At 46.4% G+C, this 19,290-nt stretch overlaps 2 protein-coding genes across 5 annotated transcripts in view; one reads left to right on the top strand and one right to left on the bottom strand.

The window, feature by feature from the left end:
* Positions 1–3,658: 3,658 nt before the first annotated feature.
* Positions 3,659–9,377, bottom strand: NAIF1 (nuclear apoptosis inducing factor 1). 3 transcript variants are annotated; one of them, XR_007245858.1, is made up of 4 exons: positions 9,188–9,377; positions 7,416–7,994; positions 4,321–5,755; positions 3,659–4,213 (listed from the first exon to the last, which is right to left on the bottom strand). XR_007245858.1 is itself a non-coding variant. In XM_048511962.1 (3 exons), exons 2-3 carry the CDS (start codon positions 7,921–7,923, stop codon positions 5,283–5,285), a joined length of 981 nt encoding a protein of 326 aa, XP_048367919.1. In that variant the 5' UTR covers positions 7,924–7,994; positions 9,188–9,377; the 3' UTR covers positions 3,659–5,282. The 3 variants fall into 3 exon arrangements, 2 of the variants coding, with proteins under 2 accessions (XP_048367919.1, XP_048367920.1); XM_048511962.1 differs by having other exon boundaries at positions 3,659–5,755; XM_048511963.1 differs by lacking the exon at positions 9,188–9,377 and having other exon boundaries at positions 3,659–5,755; positions 7,416–9,140.
* Positions 9,378–9,916: 539 nt separating this feature from the next.
* SLC25A25 (solute carrier family 25 member 25) overlaps positions 9,917–19,290 on the top strand; it is a 52,106-nt gene continuing 42,732 nt past the window's right edge. For both annotated transcript variants that reach the window (XM_048512604.1, XM_048512603.1), the window contains exon 1: positions 9,917–10,276. In XM_048512604.1, the coding sequence (XP_048368561.1) occupies positions 10,010–10,276 (267 nt within the window). In that variant the 5' untranslated portion in view covers positions 9,917–10,009. The remainder of the gene's footprint in view (positions 10,277–19,290) is intronic.

Here is a 19,290-nt window from a genome sequence, read left to right as displayed (position 1 = left end):
ATAGTCCTGAGGTCACTTTTAAAATCTCAATACTTTTGGATTTTTTAAAAAAGCATGCTAAATACCTAGTAGAAAAATCCTTCCTTAGTTTCAGTAGACTGTGGAAGGCACAATCATGAACAAACTTCATCCAAGCTGGTTTAAACTGGTCTTAAAGGAATTCAGACCGGTTCACCTGGCTGCCATTGCTTTAAAGATCAGTTCGTACCTGGTGGAACTGAAGCGTACGCAATGAGAATTACGACTGACTCGCAGTAACTGTTCCCAGTATGGACTCCTGGTGTTCTTCTGAGATCAGATCTTACCATTCATCATAACAGGTGCCAGCAAGGACCTGGAGTTTTAACAACATTTTCGCGTCTGTCACATACTTCATAGAAAGTCTTAGCAGAGGAAAATTAGAGGGCTCAGTTGCTGACTAAAAGGGATCTGATACCGATCTCAGCTTCTTAAGGGTGTGTAAGATCCTCAATAAAGAAACAACACCTTGTAGAGAACTAAGGTTTATTCATCTGGAGGACAGGAGGGGGAAAGCCAGAATTGACTTTTTCCCGCTTAAACAGTAGCCTAAATCCAAAGCACAAAGATGTTACAGTATCCAAAATACCTGTACACATCTTGAGAGCAGACAAGTAGATCAAACTGATCTAATCTGACAGCTGCTCCTCCCAGCACCTTGTCAGAACCAGCTGAAACCAGTCAGCTGTTCTTCATTATGATTGGTTACTTGTTATATAAAAAAAGTGCTTGCTTACTAGTACTAGCTCTTAGGGATTGCCTATTGCTGCACGGCATGCTGCCTGTTTGCTGTTTGAGTTCCTGTATGCACTGTAAATATCTGCACTGTTGATAAAGTTTTTCCTCACAGTAAAACTTTCAGCTGTGCTCAGCCAGTGCTTAGCCGCACCTTGCTGGCCTCTGTAACAGGCTTCCTCTAGCGTAAACTCAACTCTGCGACAAAAGATCCATCCCCCAACTGAAGATCTACCTATGAGAACAGACATGGGAACAGGCACAAAATATGTAGACAGTTTGATAAGAGTAGAAGTCCATTGGAGCTGACCTTGGCCAGCTCCTGGTGGTAGAACCAGGCAAGAAACAGTAACACAATACGAACTACCCATCCCCCCAACGCCCAATGCAGCAAGCAGCCTCAGAACCCCTTAAGCATCCTGACAGGATGTAAGTGATGCCCATCTAGTTCAGCCTCCTGTTTCTCACAGTGGCTTACTAGATGCTCCAGAAAGCCCACAAGTGGGGACATAGATGGTAAAGCTTTTCCCTGTTGCTGCTAAGTGGTCCCTTAACAAAGGTTCCCTCTAACCTTCCCCCTCACGTTGCCCATACATTGGCATCAATAACCGAATAACTCTTTCTGTGCATTGCTCCATACGTCTCCCCATTTAATTCCTTGCATTTTATTCCACCTTCTCTCAAAGGAAATGTTATGTTCACAACAACCTTGCAAGGAAGGTCAGACAGTGATTAGATAATCCCCTTTTCCTTTGCAGAAGGCGGCAGCTGCATTCACAGCCTCAAACCATGTTTTGTCTGGCTCCCAAGGCCTCCCACTATTGTGCCTGTAAGGTCCTTTCCGCACAGCAAATGTACAGCGGGTTGCAGTTGGGATAAAGGAACCCGCTCGCCTGTTTTCGCGTTCACCTGCATCCATGCAGGCAGCGAGTGGAGCCCACGGAAACAATGCAGGTTGCTGTCATGCCTTTGCATGGAGGCACGTACATATTTTTTTTTATTTACCTCAGCTACAAGGAGATATAGGGAACTGACCGGCTGAACACAGCACTGTAAAGCTCAAGCCGGCTTCCCTATAACCAACAGAACCAACAAAGTAGGGACTCCACCCCATGAGACTAAACCAACTCAGCAAATATCAGGGGGAAAGCAGATTCTTTCATTGTAGTGGCTATTATAAATATACGCCATTTCCTCATCCAGTGTTAGCAATCCGATTGCTCTCCTGTCACTAAAAACAAGTCTGAAATCCTACTATCCCCTCCAAATCCATACTGGAAGGGTTTGGGAAGCAAGAGATCAGTCCCCGGGTTCCGCTGTCACAGCTACTTTGACCTTTACCAGCCACGTTAGATCAGCCACGTGGCGGCGAATAAAATTGTTCCCTACCCTTCCTGGTTATGCAGCGCCACCTGACGGACGGAAATGAAATCGCCCCAAATATCCTACAGGATGGAGTGGTCCATTCTGCATCTCCATCCCATTCCGTGCGATTCCTGGAGATTGCTCGAAAGTAGTTCCGGTTGTTGTGGTTGGTGGCTTGTTTTATTTAGACTTAATTGCTCATTTAATAAGGGTTTTTAAAATGCAGCTGTACAGCATTTTTGCACTACCTCAGTCACGTGCTCGTGGGAAGGAATAATGTTTAAGGGTCCGGCCTCACTCCGTCTAGCATGGATGAGATAACAGCCCAGCCAGCATTGCAGCTCTTGATTTCATCTATAGGTCCACAAGTGCGAGGGAAGGAGACAGCCACGCACCCGCCCACATTTGCATAGATCCCACTTAGCTAAGTATCCCCTTCCTGTGAAAGAAAAATGAGGTAATTTGAATTAGGTTTTGATTCTCCCTGTCAAAACAGAACATACTTCTTGCACTTCTTGCTAGGATTTCCCCCCCATATATATGTAAAAATCTGGCAATGCAGCAGAGTGTGTAAAGTCTGTTGTGCCCAGCAAAGCCCATTGAGTCTGTGTGTCTGCCAAGAACAAAGTTACTCAGAGCCTTTTATCTATTCAAACAAATATCCTTGGACTCTCTAGTCAAGTCCCCTTCTGAAGTCCGAGGTTAAGAGACAGTGGAAAGTTCTCCTGTTCCAACGATAACCAATAGCTAACTTTACCTCATTCGGTGGATTGTGACTAGACAGAGAGCAGGAAAATCTTGCAAACTTGAGGTCCCCCCAGGTTTGCAGAAAAATCTAAAAACTAGATATTTTCTAAAACATTGCAGCATGGTGCTTTCTCGCCCAGACCAGAGTCCATCTAGTCCAGCACTCGCAGCGGCCCACCAGATGCCTTTGGGAGCGCACTTGCAGGATGTGAAAGCAAGGGCCTTCTGCTGCTGCTGCTCCCGAGCACCAGGTCTGCTAAGGCATTTGCAATCTCAGATCAAGGAGGATCGAGTAACTGTAACTGTAGTCTGCTCTCAGACACCTTCCTCTAGACTAGGGGTGGCCAACCTATGGTGCTTTAGATGTTCATGGACTACAGTTCCCATCAGCCCCTGCCCTGCTCTAGACTGAGGCAAGATTAGTAGGTACCAATGATGGGTTCTTCTCAGTAGTGGCACCATGGAATTCCCTCCTGTAGCCATTTGCCCGGTGTCTGTTTTTAGCAATTTTAGGTGCCCAGGAGGGACAGTTTAACCACTGTTCTGGGTTCTTTTACTTACCTTTCACTATAGATGTATGATCCATTTTAGTACTCTTCTCCTTGTCCTATGGCTCCCCATTATTATCTGATGTAGATTTAGTGTTGACATTTGATGGTGCTGTTTTCCTAAATATTATGGCAGTGGTTTATTTAAAAAAAAAAACGTATTCTGGACTGTAAATTTTCGGTTGCGACTGCAGGGACACAACGTTTCCAACAAATAATCTGGCTTTGGATGCTGATAGAGGGACTTGTTTAGAAAAGAAGTTTTGTATTCATTTGGATATTTATATTCCACATTTCTAACAATACTCAGGGCACCATAACCATAACAAAAGCCATATAAAATAGCTAAAATAGTCCACAGCTATTTAAAATGTACAAGTACAACAAACAGATTTTGTTACAAAAAGGCCATTTGGAATTAAAAAAGCTTTCTGCTGAAGTTACGAGCCCTCTGGAGAATGTACGGTCTGCAAAGCAAGGGGAGTGAATTCCTGCTGAAAAAGCCCTCATGCGGGTCCTCTGTGACCAGATTTCTTTGACAGGCCCTTCCTGCAATAAAACTTGCTCAGCTTACCGCAAAGCACAAGCTGGTATGCGGGGCTGGAGGCAGTCCACCCGATACCTTAGACCCAAGCCCTTAAGCATCGGTCAGAAACACGCAAGAAGCAACATAATTGATACAAGATGGGAGTGATATAAACGGCCTGGTTGCATGTTCTGAACTGGTTGAAGCTCCTGAGCTATCTTCAAAAGCAGTCCCTTGTTGAAGGTGCTACAGCACAGGTGTCAAACTCGCGGCCCTCCAGATGTTATGGACTACAGTTCCCATCATCCCTGGAAGCACGATGCTGGCAGGGGATGATGGGAACTGTAGTCCATAACATCTGGAGGGCCGCGAATTTGACACCTATGTGCTACAGTATACCTGTGTGGCATATATGATCAAGAGCAAGTCTGACTTCTCCAGGAAAGGCTGAAACTAGCGAACCAACCTTTTTAAAAATGCACTCCTGACTACCCAGATCCAAGGGCACACCCCAACTACAAGCTTGCTCCTCCAGACAGCAGCCTTTACAGTCCCACTTAGGGGAAACTGAACACCTATCTCCAGAGAAGTTTTACCTCTGACCCACACAACCTTCCTTTTGTCTGGGTTTAATTTCGCTTTGTTTGTCCTCATCCAGTCCCTCATGGCTGACCTATGTTAGTTACACTCAACCGCAGCTTTCCGGGATCTTGTTGGAGAGACAAAGTTGAGTATCGTCTGGCTACTCATGACAGCTCATCCCAAATCCCCAGCTAATCTCTGCCAGCCGTTGCACGTATATGGTAAAAAACATGGGAGGCAACAAGGAACATGGTAAGGCTTTTGATGCCAGTGGCCCAGGGGCTGAAGAGAGGTCTTCCAGCCAAACCTTTTGAAATGTACTTTCCAAGCTGTGGCACCAGGAGAACAATACGACTTTAATGCCTGTGAGAAATGCACTTACTGACAGCTAAATCAGCCTGCAGGGTCTAAAGAAGGGACTCTCCAGAACTGCATTTTATTGATCTGAGACTCTTGCGCGAACGATCAGCAGTAAAATCCCCGAAGTCATCATTCGTCGCAGTTTTAAAAAAAGGCTACGTTTCTTCCTCCTTTTATATAAAACCTGCTTTCCAAACCTTCTGTAAAAAGGCAGAGTCTTTTTTGTGTGTGTGCTCAGTCAAGGGCCACGTCCACAAATCATGCAAACATTTCTTATTAAAAAATGCAGGATGATCCTTTCAGTTTCCAGAGGCAGGCAATGAACCCATTTGCCTGCACTGGCAAGGATGGGCACGGAGGTGTTGTTCCTCTCCACCAGGTCCATCTGATAAGGCTTGCCTTCACTGGATGATGCCGTCCTGCTGTCCGTTTTGGGCTGCCTGGCCGGGGTCCACGGCCACGGGAGGAGCTGGGGTGTTGCTCTGCAGGAAGCGCCGGAAGTCCTTGATCATGGGGCGGAGGATCTGGATGAGGGCGCTCAGGGCAGCCTGCGTCCCTTCCATGGCCTGGGCCTGCCGCTCCTGCGCGCACGCTTGCACCTCCTGAGAGCGGCGGATCATCTGCAGCAGGTCGTTCTGCTGCTCGAGGTGATGGGCGATCTCCTTCACGTGCAGGTTGGTCACCCGCTGCTCCTGCAAGAGCTTGGCTGAGTTGAGGGCAATTCTGCTCTTCAGCTCCTGGGGCTTCATGGAGACCTCGGCTTGCTGGGCCATCATCTCTAAGGGCGACTCGGCCGTGACCGTGGTGGGGGTCTCTGACGTGCAGTACTCCACAACGCCGTCCTCCAGACTGTGGTAGGTTGTCTCTGCGGGAACTGGAACAAAAGAGGAAGAGAAAGAGGTCAGGGTGTTCAAACCACTGGGTTCTGAGCTCCATTGGGGGGCTTGTCGCCTGAATGGTCAGAAATGTGATGCTGGCACCACTCCGAAGGGTTTGATCATCTGGTTGTGCTGGGCTTTCTGGGCTGTGTGGCCGCGGTGCTCACAATTCCGTTGATGATTGCAATGATCATGCTTGTGGATTCAACTTACTTTATGGATTCAAGTCCCTACTTTCAGCCCATGGACACTGTCACAGGAACTCTATTGTTCATTGCCATTCATGCAACTTCATCAGAGGATTTAAGTGAAGTTTGTCGTTTGTACACATGAGTTTTGGATTACTTTTTGCCAGTTCTGGTCAAGATTGATCAATGTGAAGATTACTGTTGGACTATTATATGTTTCTGTTGTACTTCTGGAGACTGAATAACATGTGATTGATCACGTTTTCATAATAGTATATATATATGGATATGAATATGATTTGAATGACTACATGCTTATGAGTGATACAGATATTGGAATAAGAATTATGAAGAAGAGTTTGGATTTATATCCCCCCTTTCTCTCCTGCAGGAGACTCAAAGGGGCTGACAATCTCCTTGCCCTTCCCCCCCCCCCCAACAAACACCCTGTGAGGTAGGTGGGGCTGAGAGAGCTCCGAGAAGCTGTGACTAGCCCAAGGTCACCCAGCTGGCGTGTGTGGGAGTGCACAGGCTAATCTGAATTCCCCAGATAAGCCTCCACAGCTCAGGCGGCAGAGCTGGGGATCAAACCCGGTTCCTCCAGATTAGATACACGAGCTCTTAACCTCCTACGCCACTGCTGCTCCTTACTGTGATTGTTGGCCAGCCAGTGTACCATGCATATCTGTTAGGTGTGTAGAGTTGCCAAGCAAACAGACAATAGCAGGGCCAGATACCCACAACTCACGCAGACCACATAGAGGGCCGCCGCAGATAAGTGTGAGGAATATTAATTAATTAAGAAAGCTGGCCACATCCAGGCCGGCCACCAGAATATGGCAAAAAAGTTTCCTGGTTCCAGAATCAGTGATCATAAATTCTCAAACATGACTGAACTTGCCCTCCAGAATTTCCTGAAGAACATTTCGTGCAGAGCCAGGAGATTCCTTACCACCCAACTTCCTGTTCTCAGAAAACACAGATCCTATCTCGTTTCTGAGAAGTTACTCATATTTCTTTATATTATAAACATAATTCATGTTAAAGATATCAACTTTTGCAAAAGCAGGATAAAAATAAAGCAAGCAGAAATCTCTCCTTTACTGCTGTCAGATAAATGGCAGGAGGGCAGGTGTGCATGCCTGTGGCCACAAAACCAACAGAAAGTCTTGAGGCACTTACAGATTTATCAGTTTTCATGGGCTCTGAGCTTACGTTCTCAAATGTACACAACTCTTTTGTGTGTTTGACAAAAGTATTTGCCAGCCTGTGCTTACGTCACAGTAAATCTACCCATCTGGGCAGTCACAAGACTTCCTGTGATCTGTATTAGTCTCAGATAAAAACACCACCCTTGCTCATTTTGCTGGCAACATACACAGAATTGACACCAAGCGATTTATCCCCCTCAAGCCAAACCCTTCTGAACTAGCCAGAAGTGCTGTGGCTGTATAAACGACTCACTTACTCTGGGTAAGAGTGACAGTTGTGGCTGCGGCTGTGATTGGGAGTTCAGACCCGTCTGCAGCAGTGCAGTCTCCAGCAGGCAGGCTTATAATGGTGGCTTCTCCTAGCAGATTACAAATACGCTGCTGCATGGGGGTGAGGATAACTGGAGCAGTGGTGGCGCCAGTTGGCTCCTCCGCATCCTGGCCCTCTCCAGTGCCATCATGGACATCGCCACCTTCCATCGCTACTCGGACCTGGGCCACCTTACGGCGCACTTCCGTCTTGAGGTCTGACCACTTCTTCTTGACCTCGTGCAGCTCCCGGTGGCAGGTGGCCACGGCGTTCACGCGGCGTAGGATGTTGTGCCAGGCAGTCGCCTTGGCTGCCAGGGACACACCTGCGTTGAAGTGATTGATGAGCAGGTGCTTGCTCCGCTCTAGTTCCTCAACAATGATCTCCACCTCCCGCTCGGAGAAGTTCATCTTCCGCTTTTTAGCCGGTGGTGCTGGGGGGGAGGACATTGCCATGGGATGCCCAAGGCAAGCTGGGAAGTTCTGAGCTCAAGGTCACGTCCAGGGACAGGCCAGGATGACGAAGCCTGGGGAAACAGTAGGGAACCAAATAGGAACCAAGCAGCAATGGAACAGAGCAAGCTGAAAAATGCTGGAAAAGGATGGGAGATGAAGTTAAGCCCGTTGGACCGAGGCAGGAACCCTTTATGGGGGGCAACAACAACAAGATTTAAGTTCAACAGGGTCATGGTAAAAAATAGGAAAAAGAAACCTTGACATGTCTGTAAGGTCCAAGTGGCAGACTGAAAGCACATAATACACAGGCTAATTTGATCAAAGGCAAATATCTCAGCTGATGGCAAGCAGGGACCAGGTGTAAAGTTTAACATGGCTACTTCGTGAAAGTTTTGTAGTTGGCTGGGGTGGCGAGAGATGAAATGTAGGAAATAAAGGGAAATAGGGAGATGGGGGCACAAAACCCAGGGAGACATACAGAATGAGGGGGCACTCGGTAACTCTTGGCAGGGGCATAAAAGGTGAATATGAAGTGTATAAGGTGAATGGGTGAGCAAGAAAGATGTGCCATGCAAATACAGGACACACAAAAGGGCTGACGTGCACAGGAGACCAACTCTGTGCACATATCCTTGGGAATAACCTCTGTTTAACTCAGTGGGGCTCATTTCCATGTAAACTAGCCCAAAATCGTGATGCGAGGCAGGTAAACGGGTTAATGCTTTCAAAAGGGTAATTTAGGAGGGGAGGGTCCTGGGGCAGAAAAGAGAAGCCATAGAGAGGGATATTGGGGGAGGAGGGGGGCTCTTGGACATAAAAAGGGCTCAATCCATGGGGGCGATGAAGAAAGGTGAAAATTATGAGGCAAATGAAGGGCCCAGACAAGGTAAATAGAAGAGGAAGGGCCCACACAGGAGAGAGCAGAGATAATTCAATGTGGTTTGTAATTGGGGAGGAGGGAGGCTTGGAAAGACGCTGTTGAGAGAGGCCTCGTAAAAATGGAAAAGAAACTGAGCAGGGGATTCACAGGAGCGTGAGGAAGAGTTACGGAGGGCCTAAGATGGCCTAGCTGAGAAGCTGTCAGAAATCCAGACCAGGCCCAAAGCCTTGAGGCCCACCAGGAAGGTCTCCCCGCGGGACACAAGCATCCCTCAGTGGCCTTGGCCCCCACAGGGCCTCTGGGGGGCCCCTAAGGGATCTTTCAGGGGCCCGCCTCCTCCCTCTCCCTCCCCTTAAGAGAGATCCAGTTACGCAAATTGCGTACCGCGGCCACCCGGCGGAACCCGCACCAAAGAGCGTCTCTGGCTTGCGGCAGTGGCGTAATGGCTTCTAGAATCAGCGTTTCTCGCTTCTCTCCCCTAATTGGGCCACGTTCCTGCCTATCAGGAATCTAGGGTCCGCCCTTTCCCTACTGCGCGGCTATTGGTTCCTTAGCTAGACATACGACGTCGCGCACCTTGGAGGGTTGGTGCTAGTCGGCCCCGCCCTTTGTCTCTCTTGCCGCCTGCCTTGTGAAGTGTTCTGGCCCTCATTGGCTGCTGAGCTTGTCTGTCACGCTTCAAACTCCTAACTCCCGCCCATCTAACCTTTTTTTTAAAGTCCCGCCTCCCGACCAGTTTTGGCTTGCGCTGTCAGTTTTCTACGTTGCCGATTCACCAACCAATAGAAAACCTTTCCTTTGACAAACACCAATCAGTTCACAGTATCTGCTTTGCCTTGCTCTCATTGGCGCTTTTACGTCATGGCGTAAAACATCAAAGTCCCGCCCGTTGATGCGGCGTGGGCGGAAAGACAAGAGTCACGCGCACGATGCATCGTCACTCTTTTTTCCTCCAATCCTCCCATCTTGTCTAGACAAGGCCCCGTTTAGCGTCAGGCCCACACCTCCCGCCTTCTGATTGGACGCGAGCCACGTGCGAGGGTTTGGCCTATGGGTGACTTGGCTGAGGCGAGCGTGCGCTGATGAGACCAATCCGGTAGCGGCGCGGGCAACCCGGGTGGGCGGGCGTTGCGCATCAGGGAACCGGCCGGCTCCTTCTGTGGGCAGAGCGCCTCATTGACCGGCGAGTGGCTTCGTGAGGCGGCCATGCCGGTCGGCGCGCGGCGGTCTCTGGCTTCCCCGGTGGTGAGCGGCGTGCTCTGTCAGTGCTGCGGGGGGGATGCCGTCGCGGCCCCATCCGCCGGGCCGCTGCCGGCGAGCGAGGCGGCCGCCTCTTCCACCTGCGAGCACGAGCGGCGCCTCCACAGCCTCTTCCTCCTGCTCGACGTGAACCGCGACGGCGCCCTTTGCGTCAACGACTTGGCCGTGGGGCTGGGCCGGCTGGGCCTCCACCGCTCCGAGAGGGACTTGCGGGTGAGTCCAACGGGGTACAAGGGCGGCCGGACGGAGGAGTGCTGAGATAGAGTTTTACAAAATACGTAGCCCAGAAACTCAGTCCCTCAGGCCTGCCCACCTCGCAGGGTTGTTGTGTCGGTAAAAGACTCAGGGGAGCTCTATTTAAGCTTCTCGCAAAAAGGGTAGATTTTTTTTTATTTTTAAAATTTAGATTTATTTTTATTTTTTTAATTCGATTTTAATACCCCAAGCTCAGGGTGGTTAACTGTCAGGGATGCACCTAATGATTGGGATGCGTTCCTGATTATAGGGCGAGCCCATATAAATGTAGACTGTGATTGTATCTGGGTGATTGAGGTGCAGTCCTGTCAATGTAACTGCTTGGAGGTATAGGTATTTGGCCTGCTAAATGTAACCACTCTGTTCATGGAACGTTATTGTTTTGTTCGTAACTTTCATTCTTTCACAGGTCTGATAGACAAACAAGGCTTGTCCATGACACCTTCTACTCCCATGGGAAGCGTATTTCCGTTGCTCTGTGGGGGCAGATGGTCAAATGGCATTATCTCTGTCTGTCGCTGACATTGGGACCTTCCAGACTCCCATGTAACTCTTTCTCACATTCTTTGGGAAAATGGGAAGGGAGAATTTGTGTGTAATAAAGAGGAGTGCAAAACCCAGGTCTGGACAAACTGGCTTTTTGCAAGCTGGGTCCTGTGTTACCTTTTCAATAAATACTACTGATCAGCGATCTACAGCAGCTTTATTGCTTTAAGGATCGTGATCTAAGACTAACAGACATAATTAGAATGAATCAGTACAAGTTTTGACAAGTGTAACAGACTTCTCTCTGTGATGCACCTCTGAAGATGGCAGCCACAGATGCAGGTAAACGTTAGGAACAGGATCTACCAGACCACGGCCACACAGCCCAGAAAACCCACCACAACCAGTTGAATCGACTGTGAAAGCCTTCAACAATTTAGTTAACGCATTCAGCATAAAACTTCCCTGATGGCGACATATTGGTTCCCTCAGACAGAATGTTAGCTGCTCTCTCCTAATACGCCTCCCAACTTACTAATACAAAGATGCAATACAGAAAACATCTTGACTAAGCTGCAGTCACTTCTTTGCCTCCTAACTGACTAACCTGCAAGCTCATTTAATTGATCACTAACCCCCTTGTCCAGGCACTGGGTGTTCTAGAAAATTTGGCCATTATTCCAAGACCCAGTCAGGGGTGAATGTGCAATGGACTACATATAAAACTGATTGTCGTTTTAAGGGTCTGTTCTTGCTTTTAAGCATCAGTCGAGCAGTTTGGATGGAAATGAGCAGGCAACGCTTGCCCTGTAAGTGTGTGATCGGACGCAAAGCCTGATTTAAGACTATCCACAGAGAGTTCCTGATCCAGGCAGGGATATGGATCCAAGTTACTGATCGCTGGTTCTTTAAAACGAAACATGTGAGTCTTAAGTCCAGTTCTCATCCTGACTGTCAATCTGTGTCTTGGCTGAAGATGCGGGTGATCATGACTGGATGATTTATGATTGTATTGGAAACTTATCAAATTAGGGAGAAAGATAATATTGGAATGCGTGATATTGACAAATCGGCCCTGGAATTATTAGGCTTCTTCCTTGGGAAATGAAATTCTTCTTGATTTTGATATGGTTTACTTTTAAGGTAAGCTGGCCGAGAGAGCCTAGTTTACTGGGGTGTAAGTCTCAAGGGATTCAATGTGAATCTAGGTACAGGCACTCTAGGTGAGCCTTCTTGGGAGAAAGTTTTGTTGAATTTCCTGTGAGACTTAAAGGAGCAAACAGTTGTAACCAAATTTTATGTGACTCCCGGGATATGGTTGGAAGGCATGAGATGTAGTCACCTTGCTGAAGCAAAGTCAATGTCTGGATGTGGTCAGTGTCTGGATGTGACTATCTGTCTGGATGGGACTATCTGTGCTGCTTTCCTTTTGTGTCTCTGAATGTATAGGAGATTTCTTCAAAGGAATAGCTAAATTTCTTTTCTCCAGAACTTCAGAGCAAAATGTGTTGTCAAGATTGCTGTAGTGTGAGTTAGTGGAGTTCAACGGAGACAGTACTCATGGCAGATGACTCTCTTTGCAACCTGTTTTTTTTCCAGTAAAGAGAGAGTTGTATTAGTTGTCCGGGTATCTTCAGTTACCCATTTCTTTTCTGTTTCGTTGTTGTCTAGACTAGCAGAATATTAAATTCCAGTGTACTCCTCAATTATTTCCTGTATTTGACATCGCTATCTACATTGATTAGGAGGCAGGACCGAAACTTGCTTGGTCCTTTCCCTGTCTCCCATTTCCAATCTCTTGAGTCACGTAGTCCATTTAGCATTTCTGTTTGTCTGCAGAAGACTCACATGATCACTTCATAAGGTGTTTAGGTGTGTCAGTCCATGGCAATGGCAAATGTTCTTATGTTCTTATGTTCTTATGTTGCTATCAGCTTCCAACATTCCTTGTTTACAGCTCTGTGGAGGCTTGCCAAAAGCCAGTGTAAGGATGAATCCTCTTTGAGACAGTAGGTGGGCATTATCCCCTCTCTGTGAGGTGGTGTGGCTGGAAGTTGACATGGATGAAACAAGTGCTGCACAAGAACATAGTTCATGTTTTCTGCAGAGAAACTGGTGTAATAGACTTGATTGGTACTGGTGTAAGGAATGGTTAAGCAGTTTCTGTGGGAAGTGTATCATTTATAGCATAGGTCTTTTTTTGGTGAGGAGTATGTAACATGTCTGTTTTCCTGTGAAAATTACAATCAAGTCTGATATGCCATTCTTGCCAGATGAGAGTTACATCATTTGGCATTTTCTACTAAAATATTTCTCTGTCAAAGTAGTTTGACTGCCTCAGATGTCGTTTCCCCCCTTAATGTAGATTAGAAGATTCATATTTGTGATCTGATGGGAACTGTAGTTGCACAGTTTATATTTATTTGGAACACTTTGAGCCCGTTCTTGAATACTATTTTCCTTACATGGTTAACTTTAATTATTGAAATCCTACCTTTGTGCATATATTATATTGACATAAAGTAAAAATATTTACGGGGTGGTTTGCCATTGCCTTGCCCCATTATTCTCAGCAAACTGGGTGCTCATTTTAACAATCTTAAGAGGACGGAAGACTGAGTCAGCCTTGAGCTGACTACCTGAACCTGACTTCTGTAGGGTCTGAACTCAGGCTGCAAGCAGAGCTTTGACTGCTTTACTGCAATTGACCACCCTGTACCATCGGGCTCCTATTGACAAAGACATACTGATATTTACATATCAGTATCTAATTCTAAACTGAGTGGTAGAGTGAGGCTTGAAAATACACACTATAAAGTCACTGACCGACACTAGGTATTCTACAAACTGGGCAGTTTTGCAGAAACACATATAACATTTAAAAAATGCATTAGTGATTAGCAGCGCTGTTCCTTCTAGAACAGAAGTGCTGCTTAGATCATAGTCAGATGACATAGTGAAATTTTGGATTTGCTAGGCAACCAGCAACCAACGTTGCATAGCATTTCAAGTCTAATTTTGTGTGTGTGGGGGGGGGGGGGCTTTAGAAGGGAGAAAATAGAAGGGAAGCAAAACTGAAAGGGGAAGGGACAAAAAAGGAAAAAATCTGAAGATGGAGAGGAGAAGTGAAAGAATGAAGAGAGAGCCAGAGCCTTCCAGAGAAAGAAATGGTAAAAAGGTCTCTAGGTTGGTCGGGGAGATGAAAAAAGGAACAACTCCAGGTTCTGCTGGGGGAAGGCCGCAAGGAAAGCAAGACTTGGATGGCAATTTTTACTGTTTCTGTTCTAAACTTTTTTAAAAAATACTTTTCATTGTTGTGGGATGGTAGAAGTGACATGTTTCTGATTTAGAACAAATAAATAATTAGGGTGCTGTGTGGTTTCCGGGCTGTATGGCCGTGTTCTAGCAGCATTCTCTCCTGACGTTTCGCCTGCATCTGTGGCTGGCATCTTCAGAGGATCTGATGGTAGGAAGTGTAAGAGATGAAACTGTAACACAACTGGCAACTGGCAACCATCAGATCCTCTGAAGATGCCAGCCACAGATGCAGGCGAAACGTCGGGAGAGAATGCTGCTAGAACACGGCCATACAGCCCGGAAACCACACAGCACCCCAGTGATTCTGGCTGTGAAAGCCTTCGACAAAATAAATAATTAGTATGGAATGCTGGTTTAAATTAGGTTTTGCCAAACATTCTGGTGTTTTGCTTTGGTTGCCATCTAACCTTTGAGGTGCAACCCAGTTAGGCTATAAAACTGGGATTGCATTTCGAATATGTGCATGCATTTGCTGTTCAACAGACTGTTAGGATAAGAGCAGAATTTGTGGAAAAGTATAAAGAAATGCCTGCATTTGGATTGTGGTTTATTAAAATGCTTTGAAATGCCGTTTAGTTGATTAATATGAATAATATTTACTTTAGCCAGAAGACTCCTTTGAATTACTAATACCATTTGTTGGCTTTCTCTTTTAAAGATTAAATGCCAATGTAAAAAGAACAAGTATGATACATTAAAAAGTGGCTCAAAGTGGTTTTTGTGAAAATATTGTGTGTTTCTGCTGTCTGTAACCTTGTCTACCATGAACCTGTTGACTCTTACTAAATTTGTGCTAGTAGGAGTCTGTCTGGCAGCTTTACCTTCGTACTTCCTTGGTATCACATTTCCTCCATCTGCTCATGTCCTAAATCCTCATCTGAACTTTAATCTCTTCTCTTGTAGACTCGGGAAGCTCTCCTGTCACTCATCTTCTCGTGTGTCTCAGCTGTCACATTCCTGCATGTGAGCTGCCGTTTCTTGCCTTCTCATGCATATCAAGAAGTATGGCCAGCTCTGTCCCACCATAAACTGCATGGGCTGGCGCATATTTGCTGATTTGGTTCAGAATTTGGCAACTGTATTAATGTCGCACAGAACTTTGATGTCAGTTTATTTTGTATGTCACTTTTGTGTACTACCAGCTCATGATTGTGTCAGATGAGTTGCCAGTTGTGTTACAGTTTCATCTCTTACACTTGTAAACACAGCCTTTTATTTCCCTTTGAGTATTACGTGTCTTTCTTTGTATGTATGGTTTGCCTTATAATAATGTACTACTTACGTGTGTGAGTAGTTGAAAGTTGTGGATGAGTCTTATCCACAGAACACCTACTGGAACCAGGAGGAGATAGTTCCTAGCATCTTCTGCTTTTCCTCTCGCCTGTTTTGCTCTGTTACAGCTCTGTGGAAGCTGTTCCTTCGTCATCCATCTAACAGGCCTTCCATGGCTCCTGCTATTCCCATCCTCTTGCAGGGATCTTTCTGGGAAGCAGGTGGCTGGCCATGGCCAGTCCGTGGCTGATGCCAAGACCAAAGCCACCACCTTTCAGTTGTTGCTGCTGCTTCTTAACAGGACAGGCTTCTAGGCAGGGTCTGCAACCTGCAGCTCTCCAGATGTTCATGGACTACAAATCCCATCAGACCCTGCCAGCATGCCATGCTGGCAGGGGCTGATGGGATTTGTAGTCCATGAACATCTGGAGAGCCGCAGGTTGCGGACTTCTGTAGGGCATCTGCCCAAACTCTTCCCAGGATGCCCTCTTCATACAGTTGGAAGCCTCTTTGCCTCTGGGCGCTTGTGTGGAATTTGTGATCTGTTATACTGAATCAGCTTGATATTTTCCCACTTTTGTTGCAAATTTTGTATTTTTCAGACTTTGCAATAAAGTAGATTTTCTACTCGTATTCTTTCTGTCTTTTTATTAAATTATTACCCCTACTCTATCAGCGTAAGCATACACTGAAAGTGCTTCTTGGAAAATACAGCTTAGCAGCCCAAGATGTGAAAACGTACATTCTAGCATCCTCTGCTGTCTGTTCCTCTGTTCCTACACAGTTGCTTGGCTTTGCTTCAGTTGCTAAGGAATTGCTGCTACCATGTGTAGAAGACTTGGGGGTCAGGGCAATGCAGGAGATAGCTGAATTCTGAATACCAAGCAAAGAGGCCCTGGAGCGATTGCACAGCTTGCCAGATTTGCCGCAGGTATCTTAGAAATTCTGCAAGGCGATTGCGTAGATATGGATAGTCCCAATTTTTTCCTGGCAAGTTCTCATTTCCAGAACACGCCTTGGTAATGAGACACTGAGTACTCTGTAACTCAGATATGAAGAATGCCACTTCATCATTTTGCCAGCTTATGGAAGGCGTTGCCATAGAGCTAAGAAAAGCATGGTGGCACACGGCCCGGAATGTTTGGTGCGCAACTGAGGAGGAGTGAATCGGGGCTACATGAGGACTGTACTCTTTCCAATATTCCTATTGTGCTTTTGTCTGTGTTCCTGCATATGTGGCTGGAGCCATGTTAATGTGACCCTTTTGCCATTGTTTGAATGCTTTATTCAGCCCAGTGTTGCTGAAAGTGACTGGTAGTGACGGTTCAGAGTATTAGATGGAGGGCATGCTCAAGCCGGCTCCCCTGTAGCCTTTTAACTGGAGATGTCAGGGGTTGAACTGGCGACCTGTGTATCTGATGCACCAAGCTTCCTCATACATTCACCTTCCTGATATTCACAAGGTGCCGTTTAGCTCAGAAGAGACCAGCTCATGAGGTTACGCTGCACAATATAAACAGTAGAATGTAAAAGTACATAGCCATATAAAACCCAGCAATAAAAAGAGAAAGTTGAGCACACTGTACTGACCCCAAGGTCACATCTAACGTAGAAAGTGCATTGTTAACTGTTTAAAAAAATGTGGGGCTGTCCTGCAAAAAGGGGACTATTGTACTTTTCCTTGTACTTTGTTTTCTTTTGTGCTTTTTCAAACTGTGTTTTTGTAGGCTGGTTGGAGTCCTCACTGGGGAGAAAATCAATGTGAAATGCCAAAATAAAAATTGAGACTTGCACCGAAGCTGCTGTTTTGTCAACTTGCTGTTTGCATTGGTTAGTCTCCTGTGAAACACATTGCTAGCATGGTGTCAGCACTGCCAGCACTGGCACTAGGATTCAAAGCAACTCTTCTGCAAGCCACCATGCTGATTGATGTGCTGGTGCTCCCCTTATTTTATTTCATTGTTGCAATCAAGTTATAACTGACTTACGGTGACCCTGCAGGGTTTTCATGGCAAGAGATATTCCAAGGTGGTTTACCATTGCCTGAGTTTGTGCTCTCCTTTATTCTGTCCGACTGTTGCCCTGACACAGATAATACCAAGAAAAAAGGAACAAAGGAAACACTGGACCCTACTGGAAGCAGACCTCTGTGAAGCCCTGGAATGAATAAGCTGCAGGGAGCTCTTCAGATGTGGATTCAAGTCCACCCCTGCAATAAAGCTCCTTTTTGTCAGGTGCACACAAGGGAAGGAACCTGTCCACTCCAGGTTATGTAACTCATTATATAACTCATTTGGAAGCGTCAACCTGATAGAACTGCCAAAGGATCTCGGGCACAGGTTCAGTTTCTTTGTGCAATGTGAAACTTACCAGCACCAGGCTTTTGCCAGGTAACAGAAATGCGGGCACTGGGACAACAGCAAAGGGGTATACAACTGTATGGTCTAATAAGGTTCTCTTGTCAGCCTCCCAGTAGTTTTTAGGAAGGGAGCCCATGTGGCAACAGAAAACATGGGTTTGCTATGGAAGGATTCTAACAAGAAGGCAAAGGTCACGTTGTGGCTAACCGCAGAGAAGGAGGGAGATGCCAGCTGGTGTCACAGAATCAAGACATAACAGGGTCATTGGATGTATCGGGCAGCCTGTAGTTAACACCAGCATCTACTAGAAGTTAGGTAAGACTGCTGGGAGGTTCCCTAATGCAGTGAAAACTGGGAAGTTGCAAATACAGCAAACCTGTGACTCCTGCTTTACATTCCAGATGAAGGTAGTGTGATGTGTATATGAAATCCCAAACAAAGCTGAGATTTTGCCCCTTCAGACACAATTGCATGAGATAGAATACTTGTGCTTATAGATTGCCATACCTGCCTGTCATGCCCGGCAAGGTCCCACGCACCATCCCCTTTCTGAATTCAGGTGTTCACTATTGCCATCTGGTCCTGTTCCCCTGAGCAATCTTTCTGTCTTGTCTGTGGGCTGCCCCTCAACTTCCTGGCTTATCAGACGCTGTAAATGATCTTACGAAGTATGCAGCCTGTGGACTTCCTGGGCCCACTCTTCCTAAGGAGTGTGTACTAGAAGAAGAAGAGTTTGGATTTATATCCCCCTTTCTCTCCTGTAGGAGACTCAAAGGGGCTTACAATCTCCTTGCCCTTCCCCCCTCACAACAAGCACCCTGTGAGGTGGGTGGGGCTGGGAGAGCTCCGAGAAGCTGTGACTAGCCCAAGGTCACCCAGCTAATCTGAATTCCCCAGATAAACCTCCACAACTCAAGCAGCAGAACTGGGAATCAAACCCAGTTCCTCCAGATCAGAGTGCACCTGCTCTTAACCACTATGCCACTGCTGCTCCTTTTTTTAGTCCAACATGTCCCAACATGTTTCTGAAAGGACAGCCACCATATTTTAGGATCAACAGAAAATAAGCATTCCTTTCTTTTATGTACCAGTTTTAAAAGATACCAACCTGATAATAGTTTTATTGATCAATCTAAATGACACAAATAATGTGCAAGATTTCCAGATGTTAAACAAAAAGGATGAAGTGAGAAACATCAGGTCATAGTCAGGGTAAAAGCATCTTATAGGGCCGTGGTGGCGAACCTTTGGCACTCCAGATGTTATGGACTACAATTCCCATCAGCCCCTGCCACCATGGCCAGTTGGTCATGCTGGCAAGGGCTGATGGGAATTGTAGTCCATAACATCTGGAGTGCCAAAGGTTTGCCACCAGTGTTATAGGGTATCTGCAGAATGCACAGAACAGATCTTCCCAGCAAGCCAGGGTGCATGTGCACACACAAAGATACCTCCCCGTGGAAAATATTAAAGCAAGCAGTTTTTAACAAAGGCCTGAGAAACTATTACTTTGCTTGCTACGTACATCTATCAAAG

Source organism: Sphaerodactylus townsendi, linkage group LG12 (genome assembly GCF_021028975.2).
Source record: "Sphaerodactylus townsendi isolate TG3544 linkage group LG12, MPM_Stown_v2.3, whole genome shotgun sequence".
NCBI classification, from domain to species: Eukaryota; Metazoa; Chordata; class Lepidosauria; order Squamata; family Sphaerodactylidae; genus Sphaerodactylus; species Sphaerodactylus townsendi.
Note: the sequence above shows the minus strand (reverse complement) of the source record. Positions and strands in the feature narration are given on the sequence as shown.

Bases quoted from the DNA above. Each gene is read 5' to 3' on its own strand.
- NAIF1 (XM_048511962.1), bottom strand. From the start codon at position 7,923: ATGGCAATGTCCTCCCCCCCAGCACCACCGGCTAAAAAGCGGAAGATG. The intron at 5,756-7,415 runs GTAAGTGAGTCG...CTTTTGTTCCAG, and splicing joins AACTGTCACTCTTACCCAGA to TTCCCGCAGAGACAACCTAC.